Source organism: Mus musculus, chromosome 4 (assembly GCF_000001635.26).
Source record: "Mus musculus strain C57BL/6J chromosome 4, GRCm38.p6 C57BL/6J".
NCBI lineage: Eukaryota > Metazoa > Chordata > Mammalia > Rodentia > Muridae > Mus > Mus musculus.
The window spans coordinates 59,581,278-59,596,000 of NC_000070.6; the positions used below are offsets into that span (position 1 = coordinate 59,581,278).

The 14,723-nt window shown below is 43.3% G+C and overlaps 1 protein-coding gene across 4 annotated transcripts in view; it reads left to right on the forward strand.

The window, feature by feature from the left end:
• Positions 1–239: 239 nt before the first annotated feature.
• Hsdl2 (hydroxysteroid dehydrogenase like 2) overlaps positions 240–14,723 on the forward strand; it is a 37,178-nt gene continuing 22,694 nt past the window's right edge. Inside the window, exons 1-5 of one of the 4 annotated variants that reach the window (NM_001301367.1) lie at positions 286–498; positions 5,043–5,140; positions 10,878–11,041; positions 11,960–12,058; positions 13,119–13,233. In NM_001301367.1, coding sequence (NP_001288296.1) covers positions 13,199–13,233 — 35 coding nt within the window. In that variant the 5' untranslated portion in view covers positions 286–498; positions 5,043–5,140; positions 10,878–11,041; positions 11,960–12,058; positions 13,119–13,198. Of the gene's footprint in view, positions 499–5,042; positions 5,141–10,877; positions 11,042–11,959; positions 12,059–13,118; positions 13,234–14,723 lie in introns of all 4 variants that reach the window. The other 3 variants (XM_017320391.2, NM_024255.3, XM_006538277.3) reach the window with 3 other exon arrangements.

A 14,723-nucleotide genomic window follows, 5' to 3' on the forward strand; every position in this document is an offset into this window, starting at 1 on the left:
TCGGGGACAGACAGGGGAAAACGACGCCCAGCACCCTCAAGTCAGTCCCCGGAGCGCCCCTCAATCCGCCATCTGGCTGGCTGGGAGCCGTCGATGCGCCGAACCTAGGCTGAGGAGGAAAAGCCTACGTAGTAATGATGCTCTAGACACGCCAGTGGCCCACAGGAGAAACTGATTGTCACCTACAGACTCGGGAAAGGGGCGGGGCGGAGGTGTACTCCAAAGCGCCTGCGCAGAGCGTTGGTTTCCTGGGTGTCGTTTGTAGAACTGCGGGAAGAACCGCCCAGTGCCCGGTGTGCGCAGGCGCACACCGTCTTGTAAGCTCTCGGTCTTGTAGGATCTCGGTCTTGTAGGAGGGCCGGTCCCCGAGCGGGTCTCGGGGCGGGGCCCGGGGCGCGGCTAAATGCGGAGAGAAAGTTCGCCTGTCACTCACAGCTCGCTGCTGTTCCACTGCCACCAAGTTCTCTGAACTGCGAAGGTCATGCTGCCCAACACTGGGTAAGAGGACGGGGGTGGGATGGGGTCAGGGGCCAGTCGGCAGGTCGCCGGCGCAACCCAGAGCCGCGCGCTCTGGAACACCGGTTCGCGGAAAGATAGAGTCGCTGGGACCTGCGCATGCACGAGAACCCAAAGTTCTGTACTACTGAGACTCAAAAGTTGTACACTGCAAGGGGCAGTGGTGTCAGATACTCCACGGGGAAAGGTCGCGAGCGTAGGTGTCCCCGACGACCCGTTGTAGCCCCATCTCGCCTTTAGCTTGGCCTGGTGACAATGTTGCTTTCATCTTCTAGGCGAAAGGTCGCTTGAGACAGTGACTTCAGATTTTCTGTTTGTATGCTTGATTGTAGAATAATAGAAGAATGGTGTTTTGAAAATGGTTTTCAAGTTAGTAGCGAGTTAAAATGTTACAATACGAACATTTCTGGTAAGGGGTTTATTTATTTATTTTACTTAAAAATGAAGTATATTTATCCCAGCCTAGCCAGGTGCGGTGGCGCCTGCTTTTAATGCCAGCACTCAGAAGCAGGGTCAGAAGATCTATTGATTCGAGGCTGTTCTGGTCTACATAGTGAGTGTGCTAGGCTCACTCTGTCAGCAAACGCTACAGAGTTAGAACCTTGTCTACACCCCCTCCCCCAAGCCCACTTATATAGAGACACAATTGTGCAGCCAGTCACCAGGACTTTACAAAATCAAAACAAATACCCATTAAACAATGTTCTTCCCGATTCTTCTTGCCCTTGGTTCCTGCTGAACTCAGGTAGGTCCACTATGTTCTATAAAGTTTATCTTAAGCAGAGTGACAAGTTAAGCCCATTCTGTAATTAGTTTGACACATATAGACAGCTAAAAGACTTAAATAGTTCAAAAGGGTATAAGTCTCTTTAAAACTCCAGTTTCTTTCTGTTTGTATTTTTTGTACTTATCAACATATTTTGTATACCTTACAGGGATACCTTCTTTTTAGAAAATAGTAGCAAACTCCATTTTGGGCTTGCTGTTTTTACCTGACATGTCTTGGCACATACTTAGGTTTCCAGTACACACAGCTTGTCTTTGTCCTCTTGTTTTGTTTGTTGTTGTTGTTTTGAGACAAGGTTTGTCTGTGCCCTAGCTATCCTGGAACTCTCTCTGTAGACCAGGCTGGTCTTGAACTCAGGGAGTTCCTCCTGCCTCTGCCTCCCCAGAGTTGAGATTAAAGGCATGAGCCTGTCCTTGTCCTCTTTAATGGTTGCAAACTATTATTGAAGACCATTATGTACTTAACCTGTTTCCAATTGTTGGATATTAAGTCATTTCCAGCTGTTTGTTATCTTTTTCTTGGTGGTGTTTTATTCTATCTTTGCTTCCATTATTATTCTTTTGTTTTATTTTGGTTTGAATTGAATGTAAACGGGGCTGGTGAAATGGCTCAGCGGTTAAGAGCACTGACTGCTCTTCCGAAGGTCCTGAGTTCAAATCCCAGCAACCACATGGTGGCTCACAACCATCCATAGTGAGGTCTGACACTCTCTTCTGGTGCATCTGAAGACAGCTACAGTGTACTAATGAATAGTAATAGATAAATCTTTTTTAAAAACTATTTAAAAAAAGAATTGAGTGTAAACCTGGCTGTCTTTGAACTTGTGATTTGAACCAGGCTGGCCTTGAACTCACAGACATTTGCCTGCTTTTACCTCCTAGGTGCTGGGATTAAAAGTCTGTGCCACCATGCCTGGCTTTACTATCCCTCTATGTGTCTGTTTACACATAGATGAATATACTATCTGGGATAAATTCTTGAAAGTGAAATTGCTAGAACCAAGGGAATATATTTTAAAAATTTTTGATACTACAAGACAGACAGGTATTCACCACCAAAAGAATTGCACCATCAAAAGTGTTATTGAGAGTACTGAGCCCAATCTAGCCAGTCACAGGTTCTGAAGTTTGAAAAACTAAAGACCCTAGAATAGCCTGAAAGGGGGAAAAAGAATGAAGTGAACTGGCTTTTCTGGATATTAAAGTGGTTTATAAAACTAGAGTAATTAAAAATAGTTCTAATACAGACTAAGTAAATTCTTTGGGAACCCATCCAGTGGCGGGGGGGGGGGGGCTCTTCATTATAGTTAAAATTTGTATTATTTTTTCACTAGTGAAGGTGAGACAGTTTGGCCTCCAGAAGACATTTGGCAATATCTAAGGAGACAGAGTATCATAGCTGAAAGGGGATGCCAAGTGGTGGAGCCCCTAGATGGATGTAAACTACTTACAAGCAGTAAACATCCCCTGATAGTGGAACTGTCTAGTTCAAAGGGTCAGCTCTGCAGAGACTGAGAAAGTGTGGTTTAAAGCCATTTCTGTATCTTTTTACTGACCTGGTTTAACCAGCAAGGTGTCTTTGTCATTGTGCTGTGAGACCTGGGACAGAATCCAGGGCTTCGTGCATGTTCAGGCGAGCACCTTTTCAGTCTCTTGGCCCCGAGAGAGCTAGCACCACCAAAAGTTTTGACTGGTCTCTGAGAACTTGTGTATTTATTTGAGAAATCTTTTCTTTTACCATGTTTCACAAGTTTTTTTTTTTTTTGAGTTTTCTTATAGCATTGACTATGGTCCTTATTAAACATGAATAAATATGCTTCCTCAAAGTCAGGATCATCACTCTGACCTTTGAAGGCTGCTTTGTTTCTGGGATGAGCCTGTAAGACCACACAAAGATCTTTTATTTTAGGTGCTATTCTGATGTCTTAGTCTTACGCTGACTTATTTACTTATTTTGTGATGCTGGAGATTGAACTCAGGGACCCACATGCTTTAGACACATTCTCCCAAGCTACCCACTCCCACCCTTACTTTTATACTTTTAATAAATATTTCATATTTTATGGTGGATACATATATATGTATATATACATATATATACATATGTACTATATTCATCTTTTCTCATCCACCTGAGATTTATTTTAGCCCAGGAAGTAAGTTAGAAAGCCCAAACCATTTTGTTCAGATGGCTTCCCCACCCTCGCAGTCACATTGACCTAATTATTAATTCTTTCTTTTCGATGATGTACCACCATCATAAGGGAAGATCTTGTGTGCATAGGGATATGTTTCTATACTCTGTCCTATGTTACCTAATCTGTCTACTCATGTATCAGAATCCAATAATTTAAATGACTCTAGCTTTATAAACCTTTAAAATCTAAAAAGGCCAATTCTCTCTATTTAGATTATGTTTCAGAATCTTCTTGTCTGTTCTTGAGTTTTTAGTTTTTGAAACTTTAGAGCTTGAGACTTGCTTGTATATATTTTTCATTTTTTTTAAGTAGTTAATTGTTTTCATCGCATGTACTCTAGTTTTGAGAGGTTCTTAGTAAGTCAAAGTATGGGTTGTCTGTGCATTTGCAAGTTCTGGCTACCTACCAATGGCATAGAGAAGAACGCCCTTGCCATTGGCATTCTGATCCTCACATTGGAGACCTTCTTAGTAGGACAGATCTGGCTGCCTTTGCCACTCCTGCTTCCCATGCCCTGGACTCTGGGTGAGGAAGAATGCGCCCTTTATCCTACTGGGATTCAGTCCAGCTGTATACCAGGCAAAGGGGCAAGCCCTGCAAGTCAATAGTTGGCAGACATTTTCGTGTGACTATTTAACATTAAACATCTCTGTATTTGTGGGGTTTATTTTATTTTATTTTCATTGGTGTGTATTACGAGTATTCAGTGCCCTTGGAGGCTATAAGAGGGTGTCAGGTTCCCTGGAGCTATAATAATGGCCAATTATGAGCTGCCCGATGTGGGTGCTCAGTATTGAACTATGATCCTCTGCAAGAGCACAGAGCTCTCTTAACCTCTGAACCATCTCTCTGGATTCTAAATATCTCTTATATATATACTTTTTATGATTCAGGGTCTTCCTGTGTAGCCTGGGACTCAATATATAGACTGGCTTTGAACTCACAAAGATTTCCCTTGCAGTGTGCACTACCACAGCTAGGTTTGTATGTAGGTGCAAGGTATGGAATTCAGATCTGGAAGCTCTTCACTGACTGAGCCATCCCCCACCCCCACCCCAGGCCTCTACATATCTATCCCTTGTTGTTCTGTCTTTTTTTTTCATTTTGTTTGTTTGTTTGTTTGTTTTTGTAACAGAGTTTCTCTGTGTAGCACTAGCTGTCCTGGAACTCTGTAGACCAGGTTGGCCTGGAACTCAGAGATCCACCTGCCTCTGCCTCTGCCTCTGCCTCTGCCTCTGCCAGTGCCAGTGCCAGTGCCAGTGCTGGGATTAAAGGCATGTGCCACCACTGCCCGGCGTTGTTCTGTCTTATTAACAGAGCAGACAGGGTCTTTGTTCTTACTTTCGACATGAGACATTCCTTTTATATTCTCCAAGCCAGTACCTGGGTCCTTGTCCTCATTTAGAGGATCCATGCCTCTGTCAGTACCTAGATTTTATTATCTGAAATCTCAGTGGTTGGGATTTAACGATTTCTTTCCTTTTCCTACCCTTCCTCCTCCCCATCTATCTCCCTTCTTCTCTCTTTCTCTTTTTCTTTCAGGTGGAGTCTCCAACCCAGCCTGGAACTTACTGTATATCCCACGCTGACTTTGAATTTTTGTTAACTCTGCCTTAACTTTCTGAGAGCTAGGATCCCAGGTGTGTAACCACACCAGCATGGGGTTTCTGTTGCCACATGACTAACCTAACCAGCTTATTGTTTCCTGTATGGTGCTAAATGTCAAACACCTAGGGCTTCGTACATGCTAAAGCAGGTCCTATACTGTTTACATATACCCCTAGCCTTTTAATTTAGACTTAAAAATTATCTATCTGTTTTTGAGACAAGGTCTTACTGTGTAGATCTGCCTGGCTTGGAACTTGCTATATAGACCAGGCTGGTCTGGAATTTATAGAAATCTACCTTCCTCTGCCCCCTGCCTCTCAAATACTGGGATTAAAGGCAGGCACTCCCTTACTCTCTGACAACCTTTGATCGTCTTATTTTCTTGCATTTCAGTATTCTGTCTGGGAACACTTTGTCTGGCTAAAAGTAAATTAAGTGTAAGGAAGGGGAGGGTGTGTGAATTGGACTGAAATAAAGCATGCTGCCATCATATGTGGGTGACACAGTTTTCTGCATAAAAAGCTAAAGTAACGTCTGGCATTGCTTGGCAAAACTGGACTTGAGTGTGTGCTTCATTTATGTGTTGTCTGATAAACTACCCCAAGGTCACCGGATTAAAGCATCGTGTTATTCACAGCTCTTTGGTTTGCTTGGAGTTTTCTACCTCGTGCACATTATGTTGAGGTCAAATGTACGAATACACTTCTCAGCACTCGGCTTGCCATACACAGGCCTTATAATTTAGCCATGCTGCCACTTTGCAGCTGAGGATCGGGCTTCTCAGTTAGAAGACCATTGTCGTAGTTAAAGTTCCTGTTTCTGTGACAGAGTACCATTGACCAAAGTCAACTCTAGGAGGAAAGGGGGCTTATTTCAGCTTATAGCTCCACAGCACAGTCCATCACTGAGGGGACTCAGGGCAGGAACTGGAGCAGAAGCCATGGAGGAGTGCTGTTGTCTGGCTTGCTCTTGATGGCTTGCTCACCATGCTTTCTTATAGCACTCTAGACCACCAGTCCAGACGTGGTATTGAGAAAGAGGGGGCACTTTCTCAACTGAGGTTTCCTCTTCCTAACTGGCTGTACCTGATATCTAGTTGGCATAAAACCAGCCAGCATGGCTTGGAAGTGTAAGAATTGGATGGCACTTCTACCCCAGTCTTTTTTTTTCAACAAAAGCTAGACAAGCCAGAATCCAGGGAGGAGGAAACTTGCTCCTTTCCTTGAGGGAAGGAGTGTCCCAGAGTTTGTGGTCACTTTTGAGATTTTCGTTGATCCATCACAGTGTCATATAAGCTCTGGTGGTTGATGTGTGAAGGGAGAGACATCACCAGCACACCCCTCCCCTTTCTGATGAAGGAGCATGAACAAAGGACCCTGTGCAACTGAGCCAGTCATTGCCACTGAGCTGTGTGCACCCACCCCCATTTCAAATATTTGATTGGATTTAGAATCACCTAGAATCACTCCCCTGTGTGTGCCTGAAGGGGTTTAACTGGAGATGGAAGACCCACCCTCAATTCAAGTAGAGGCCATAGCACAGGCTGGGGCCTGAACTAAGCAAAAAGGGGAAAGAAAGAGTCAAGCAAATTGGCAGCGGTGTTTGTCTCTGCTAGCTTCCTGACTGCAGTCACACTGTGTGCAGTCACACTGTGTGCAGTTGCCTGTCTTTCCCACCACCATGCCTTCCCTGCCATGAATCCCCTCAAACTGGAAGCCCAAATAAACCCTTCATTGATTTAAAGCATTTTAAATTTTATTTTATGTGTGTATAGCTGTTTCTGTGTGTCTGTGTATCCTAGAGAGGCCAGCAGGGGAGGAGGATCCTTTGAGCCTGGGGTTACAGGCGTTCCTAAGCTGCCTGAGGTGGGTGTCTGAGGGATCCAGATTCTAGTCCTCAGACAGAACACTTCAAACTCTACTGAGCCAACTCTCCAGCACCCCTCACTGCTCTTAAAAGGAATTTACCAGACTGAGACCAGAAACCAATGCATAGCAGTTTCACTGGTGGTGTGTGTTCTATAGAAAACCTGGCATGCGTGGTTGAGAGATGGGCTCAGCAACACTTGTAATTCCACTCCTCCTAAACAGTAGGACGGATACAATGCATTCATGTGTGGAATTTTATGGATTGAGGAAAAGTAAGTATAGTTTCTTGAATGAATGTGGATAGCTCTCAACGGAATCGCATACTTTATGAATCTATTATATGGAGTTCAAAATTAGGCAAAAAACCTAAAGAGTGCACTGTTCAGAACATAGCTAGACAGGATTTTTCTGTAAAAGGCCAGCTAGTAAATACTTGGTTTTGTGAACCAAAAGGCAACATTGGAGATGGACATACTTATTTAAAAGACATAAAATTCAACCTCCATTACATTTTTTGTGGGTATTCAAAATAATTGGGCACGATTTTTGTAGTATAGTATCTCATGAGAAGTTTTTTGTTTTTTGGGTTTTTTTTTGTTTTTGTCTTTTTTCAAGACAGGGTTTCTCTTTATAGCCCTGGCTGTCCTGGAACTCACTTTGTAGACCGGGCTGGCCTCGAACTCAGAAATCCACCTGCCTCTGCCTCCCAAGTGCTGGGATTAAAGGTGTGCGCCACCACTGCCCGGCTCATGAGAAGTTTTGGGGGGTTGCTAGAGTGATATAATTTTCTAGGATATTATAGCAAAGTGCCACACACTGGGGCTTAGGATTAGTGTTTTCTGTCATTAAGTTGGTTACAAATAAGTGTTCATTTGTAAATGTCATTCTTAGCTCTAGGCCCTCCCCATACACCCATAGGTAATAATTTGGACTTGATTTGTGGGCTGTAATTGGCTGACCCTTGGTTAGACATAGATGTATAGATACTATCAGTAATTTAGAAAGAATGACTGATAATATTTACGATCCTCTTTACTTTGTGGGGTGGGGAAAGGAAGCATGTAAGGTAGAGAATGTTTTTGTTATTTCTGCATTGCCATGGTCAAAATACCTCTCAGGAACAAGGGAAGGGAAGGGTTATTTTAACTCCTAATTTCAGAGAGTTTCAGTCCATCATGGGGTTGGGGCATATCAGGGACATGTGGAAGCTCTGTATCATAGTGGAACAAATTGTAGAGAAAGGGGCAAGAAGTGGGGCCAGGTATAACTCACGGGCCTGTCCCCAGGGACCTTCCTCCAGCTAGTCCCCCCCTAAAGGAGCACCCCCAAAACTCCACAGTTAGGAACAAGTGTTTAAAACATAAGGCTGTAGAGGACATTTCATTTTCAAACCATAACAGAGAGAGGTGGGCTGGTAGCTTCTGCAGTATTGGTACTACTCTCTTTCTTGGCTGGGATAGTAAACACATCATTGTTTTTATTTAAGCTGTATATGCTCATTTTACATGTTCTTTGTATATTTACTATATTTTACTAAAAATCACCTTTCTGTCTCGTTCCCACTTCCCTATGTTGGTTTCTTCCCATCAGAGTGATTTATGATTTGAATGGTAGCGTTCCCGCAAACTCAGATGTCTAGCCCCTTGGTCCCCCAGTGCTGGTGTTGTCTGAGTAGGTTTAAGATACATAGCCGCATTGGAAGAGGTGTGAAGCCTCAAAGCCAAGCTACAGCCCCAGTTTGAGCTCTCTGTTTCCTGCTTGTAGCCAGGATATGACTTCCCAGCTTACTGTTCATCGGGCCTGCCTGCTGCCTCCATCCCTGCTGGGGAGGTGATGGAGTTTCTTCCTCTGGCACCATAAGACCAAATAAATCCTTCATCTTCTATCAGTTGCTTTGGTTATAGTATTTTATTACAGCAATAGAAAAGTAACTTAGGTATGATTGTTCCTTATTTCAAAACCACCTCTGCCTGCACCTACATTGATTGCCCTACTTCAGTGTAATCCAGGACCAGCAGGAACCTTCTGTTTTTTGTTAACAAAGTCACACCTGACTTATTATCACCTAACAGCAGAGTAGGTAGAAAATTTAAAGTTAAGATAGAAGGTGTATTAGTTTGGTTTCTGTTGCTGTGAAGAGACACCATGACCATGGCAACTCTTATGAAGGAAACATTTAATTGGGTTTGGCTTATGTTTCAGAGGTTTAGTCCATTGTGGGGAGGATGGCCGAGTGCAGGTAGACATGGTGCTGGAGGAGGACCTGAGAGTTCCACATCTGGATTGGCAGGAAGAGATTGGGTCACACTAGGCCTGGCTTGAAGTTCTGACCTCAAAGCCCACCCACAGGGACACACTTCTTCTAACAAGGCCATACCTACTCCAATGAGGCCACACCTACCAATAGTTCCAGTTCCTATGAGCCTATGGGGCCATTTTCATTCCAACTACCACAGAATGAAATGAGATCTAGGGATGGCAGGATGTTTGAATCAGGGCCATTTCTGTCAGCCTAGTCTTACTCCTTTAAGCTTGTTTGACAGCTTTACTGAGATGTAATTTGTACAGTCGTCAGTCACTGGCTCTGCCTCTGCACAGAAAAAACCATCACCACACCCAACACACCCAATTTAAAACCTTTCTTTACTTTTTTTTTTTTTTTTTCCTCAAGATAGGGTTTCTCTTTGTAGCCTGACTTGGACCGTTGTAGATCAGGCTGGCCTCGAACTTAGAGATTCACCTGCCTCTGCATGCGCTACCACCTCCCTGCATTTTAAAACCTCCATCATCCCAGAAAGAAGCTTCTACCTGAGCTGTCAGCTTCCACCCCTCCTCCCTCTCCCCCCCCCCGCGCCCCCCCCCCCGACTCCCGCCAGGGAGCTGCTGATCTTGAGTCTCTATAGGTTTGACTATTCCTGTCCGTGCCATGTAATCCAGTCTCAATGTGATCTGTGTGGCTGCTTTCTTTTTCTTAGAGCATTTATCCATACTGTAGTATATCTTAGTTACTCATTCCATTCCATTATCAAGCACTATTCCATTTTGAGGGTAAACCACTTAAATTTATCCACTCATTGGTTGATCCATATTTGGGATTTTTCCACTCCAGCTACTGTTTTTAGAGAATTTTTAAAAAATCAAGTATTATGTATTTATTATAGAGAATTTGAAATGTACTATAGAATGTAAAGGATAAGAAAAATCTATGTGTAAGTGTGCTCCTTGCAAACACACCTTAGTAGACATGGTGGTAAGTGCCTGTAATCCTAGCACAGGAGGACTTAAGGGGATCAAGGCTGGCCTTTGCTGCTTGTCTCTAAAACAGCAACATCCAAAACTCTCATGGCTGGGTCCTAAGTCCCTGGGTAAAAGTGCTTGCCAAGTAAGCTTAAGGACCTTGAGTTTAAATCCCCCCTCCACTGTAAGAAAAGCTGTCTATGGGTATGCTAACCTGTAATGTAACCTGAAGATCCTTCAGGTGACAGCTAGTTTGCTGTAGGCTAGGTTACAGCCTAGCTCCAGGCTCACTAGAGACCTTGTCTCAGGAGGCTTGGATCAGAGAGTGATTGGAGAAGAGACCTGGCCCTCCTCTGCCCTCTGTGCATCCACTTAGGTCTGTACATCCCCACACACATGCATCCTATATAGCACACAGCCTTCTTAATACTTTTTTATGGAAAAAACTTACATGTTTTCTCCTTAAGATTTACTCAGTATTTGAGCAGATTTTGTTTGTTAGATCTCAGTAAGATTGGCCAACTGCAGTTGTCATAAATCATTTACCAGTCATGTACAGTGGCAGTAAAGTGGGTGGAGGTATAGGGAAAATCCTGGGAATATGTATGAGCTGGTAGAAAGAGAACAGTGAAGTTTCTAACCAGGTCGCCTTTGCTCTGTTCAGGAAGCTAGCGGGATGCACAGTTTTTATCACAGGTGCAAGCCGAGGCATTGGCAAAGCAATTGCCTTGAAAGCCGCAAAGGATGGAGCCAATATTGTCATTGCTGCGAAGACCACCCAAAAGCACCCGAAACTCCTCGGCACAATCTACACGGCTGCTGAAGAAAGTGAGTGTGACAACTGCCATGCATGGGCTGTCCTCACAGTGGTGTCAGTACAGAATTTGCTACAGAGTTTAGTTTAAGCTATTTGAAAGTTACTCTGAAACTAATTGCATTTAGGGCTGGTGAGATAGCCCAGCAGGTAAAGAAAGGACCGTGCTGCCAAGCCGGACAACCCGAGCTAGGTCCCCAAACCCACACTGTGGAAAAAATGGCTTTTGCAAGTTTTCCTCCAACAATATGCATGTTGTGGCATGTGCATGTACATTAAAATATACTAAATAAATGGTGGTACATGTTTTTAATTCCAGCACTCTCGAGGCAAGGGCAGGTGGATATCTGTGAGTCCCAGGCCAGCCTGGTTTACAGACTGAGAACCAGACCAACCAAGATTACATAGACCCCGTCTCAAAAAAAAAGTACATTTAAGGAAGTATTCATTTTGTTACTTAAGAGAGGGCATTCTGACCATCTTTCCCCTCTAGCTCTTTTGAGCAATCTGAGAGATTCTAATTAACTCCTATCTTAGGGCTCGGAGTATAAGTTGGAAGTATAAAGACCTGGGTTCCATTTCCAGCCCTGGAAAAAATTTAATTTCTTAGGGGAGTTATTCTTGAGTGGGAGGTGGAGGTAGACATCTGAGGTAGGATGGAGTGAACATGCTAATTGTTTTTACATGTATTTATTTTGTGTGCATTAGCATTTTGCCTGTGTGTATGTAGGTACTCTGTGTGTGCTCCTGGTGCCCCCAAAGCCCCAACTGGTCTGAAGCTATATTTAGTCAGTCTGCCTGCTGTGGTTGTAAGACCTTGTAATTTATCTCTTATTTCACTGGAAGAGGGAACCTTTTCTTTTCACTATGGTGGCATCAGAATAAAGGTGTAATCCTAAATACTTGAATGCTTTTTGTTCACTTCTCTGTAGTTGAAGCAGCTGGAGGGACGGCCTTGCCTTGTGTTGTTGATGTGAGAGATGAACAGCAAATCAACAGTGCAGTGGAGAAAGCTGTGGAGAAATTTGGAGGTAGTCCCTTGATTCTGAAAGAGTTATTGAACATTGATAAAATATAGATGTAACAACTTGCAGTTGATACCTGGAACCATGGGTAGTACCCCACCCTGTTTGTGTTCCTTCCCCCATCCCTGCATCCCTGTATATATGTTATGTAAGCTAGGCTCAGTGAGAGGTGGTGGCATCAGTACAGTGAGCAGTAGGAACATGTGGTGGGTGGAGGGTCACCAGACTGTAGTTTCTTCCTCTCTGTGTCACCGTCATTTTGGGGTACATAACTCACTGAAGTAAACTGGTATGTAGCAAGTCACAAACAGTTGTTCCCATCCTAGCGCTAGTTAGCACCCTCTGCATAGCAGTATTTTCACTGATATTTTCATTTGCTCTTATTTTTGTTAAGCATATAACTAAAAACAAGATATATTGCATTTACATAAAAAGTAGATAGAGTACACAACAATTGAGATTATTTTAGGGGTGTGTGTGTGTGTGTGTGTATGTGTGTTTCTGTGTATGAGTCACTTTTAAAAAGCCTTGTTTGGGATTTGAAACTCAAGATCATTCTCTTCCCTAGTTCCTAAAATCAGAAAGGAGCCCTTCCCTTTAAGAACAGAAGCTTTGTGGAGAGAGAGAGAGAGAATAGTATGCTTGCATAGGTCCTGGGTCCTGGGGAGTACGAGAGAGGATTTGGCCCAAGGTTCCTGGAGCCAGTGAGAAAGGACTGGTTCATAAGGGTTGAAGCCTCAGCTTGTAAGGACTTGGCCTCCTTGAAGTTTTCCTTGGAGCACTGTACCAGCGAAAATCAGAAGCTGCTGTGTTGAAAGTTACTGAGTCTCACATTAGTTATTGGTCAATCGTAGCGTCTAAGTATATCTGTGTGTGGGTGTGTGTTATAGACCTATGTATCTTTATATATGTATATATGTGTATGTCTGTATGTGTGTGCATTTGCGAATCAACTGAGGGGTCAACCACACAAAGGAAATGCTCTTGTGTGTATGATGAGGGGAGGGGAGAGATATAGATAAAACTCTGACTTGTATTAAAATGGAAGTGTTTCCTTTGGAAACAGGAATTGATATTTTGGTGAACAATGCCAGTGCTATTAGCTTGACCAACACGTTGGACACTCCGACCAAGAGAGTGGACTTGATGATGAATGTGAACACCAGGGGCACCTACCTTACGTGAGTCACAACAGGAGTGTGGGGAGGGAAGTTCCAATGTTTTCTCAGAGAACTTAACTACCCAGAAACAGAGGGGAACCAAACAGTAGTTTAAAATCTAGTTGGCATATTTACCTATCTGATTAAGCTAATTATATTAGTATCTGTCCTAGTTAGGGCCACATTTCTGTTATGAAACACCATGACCAAAAGCAAGTTGGACCAAATGAGTTTTTTGGCTTACACTTCCACATCATACTCAGTCATTGAAGGAAGTCAGTACAAGAACTCAGACAGGGCAAGAATGTGGAAGTGGGAAGAGAGGCAGAGGCCATGGAAGGGTGCTGCTTACTGGCGTTCTCAGTCTGCTTCCTGAACCAAGGAAGAACCAAGACCACCAGTACAGGGATGGCACCACCCACCATGGGCTGGATTCTTCCACACCAGTCACTGATTAAGAAAGTGCACTGCAGGCTTGCCTAGCACCTGATCTTGTGGAGGCAAATTCTTAACTCGGGTTCCCTCCTCTCAGATGACTTGAGCTTGCATTAAGTTGACAGAAAACAAGCCAGCACAATACCTAAGTGTTGTGCTGGGAGTGTTCAATATGATGTATAAGGCAGAGCTTGTTTTTCTGAAAAGTGGGATGGGATCTGTAATGTTGATGGCCCTCCTCGCTCGCAGAGCGCTGCTGGCAGGGGCTTGTCCAGGAGACCCCGGGAAAGCTGGTGCCTGAGATCTCACGGAGAGGAGCTCCTTCCTCCTTCTCTGTGGACAAAGTTTGGTTTTATTGCCGGAATCGACTCTGTTTTTCCTGTTGATTGGTTGAGGTAAATAATGAAAATCAGCTATAATATCGTTTGCTTGTCCTCAAATTACTTTGGGAGAGAAAGACAACTTAACTCTGTGGTGATATTGATTGTATTTGATGTGTAAAGTTAAAAGTACGCTGAAAAAATTTTGTTTATATATAAATGTTCAAAAAAAAAAAAAAAAACGTATGCTGAAGAGGTCAGACAGGGAGGTGCTCGCCTTTAATCCCAGTACTTAGAAGGCAGAGGTAGGCTGATCTCTGAGTTCAGAGCAGCCTGGTCTACAGAGTTAGTTGCAAAACAGCCATGTTGTTTTTGAGACAGAAAAAAACCTGTCTCAAAAAACCAAAAGGAAGGAAAAGTGTTGAAATTGATAAGAGTTTTATATTTTGAAATAATAATAATAATAATAGGGGCTGGAGAGATGGCTCAAAGGTTAAGAGCACTAGCTGCTCTTCCAGAGGTTCTGAGTTCAAGTCCCAGCAACCACATGGTGGCTCACAACCATCTGTAATGGGATCCAATGCTCTCTTCTAGTGTGTCTGAAGACAAGGACAGTGTTCTCACATATGTAATATATATATATATATATATATATATATATATATATATATATTTATTTAAAAAATTAGATTCAGGCAGTGGTGACACACACCTTTAAATCCCAATATTCAAGAGGCAGAGGCAGGTGGATATCTG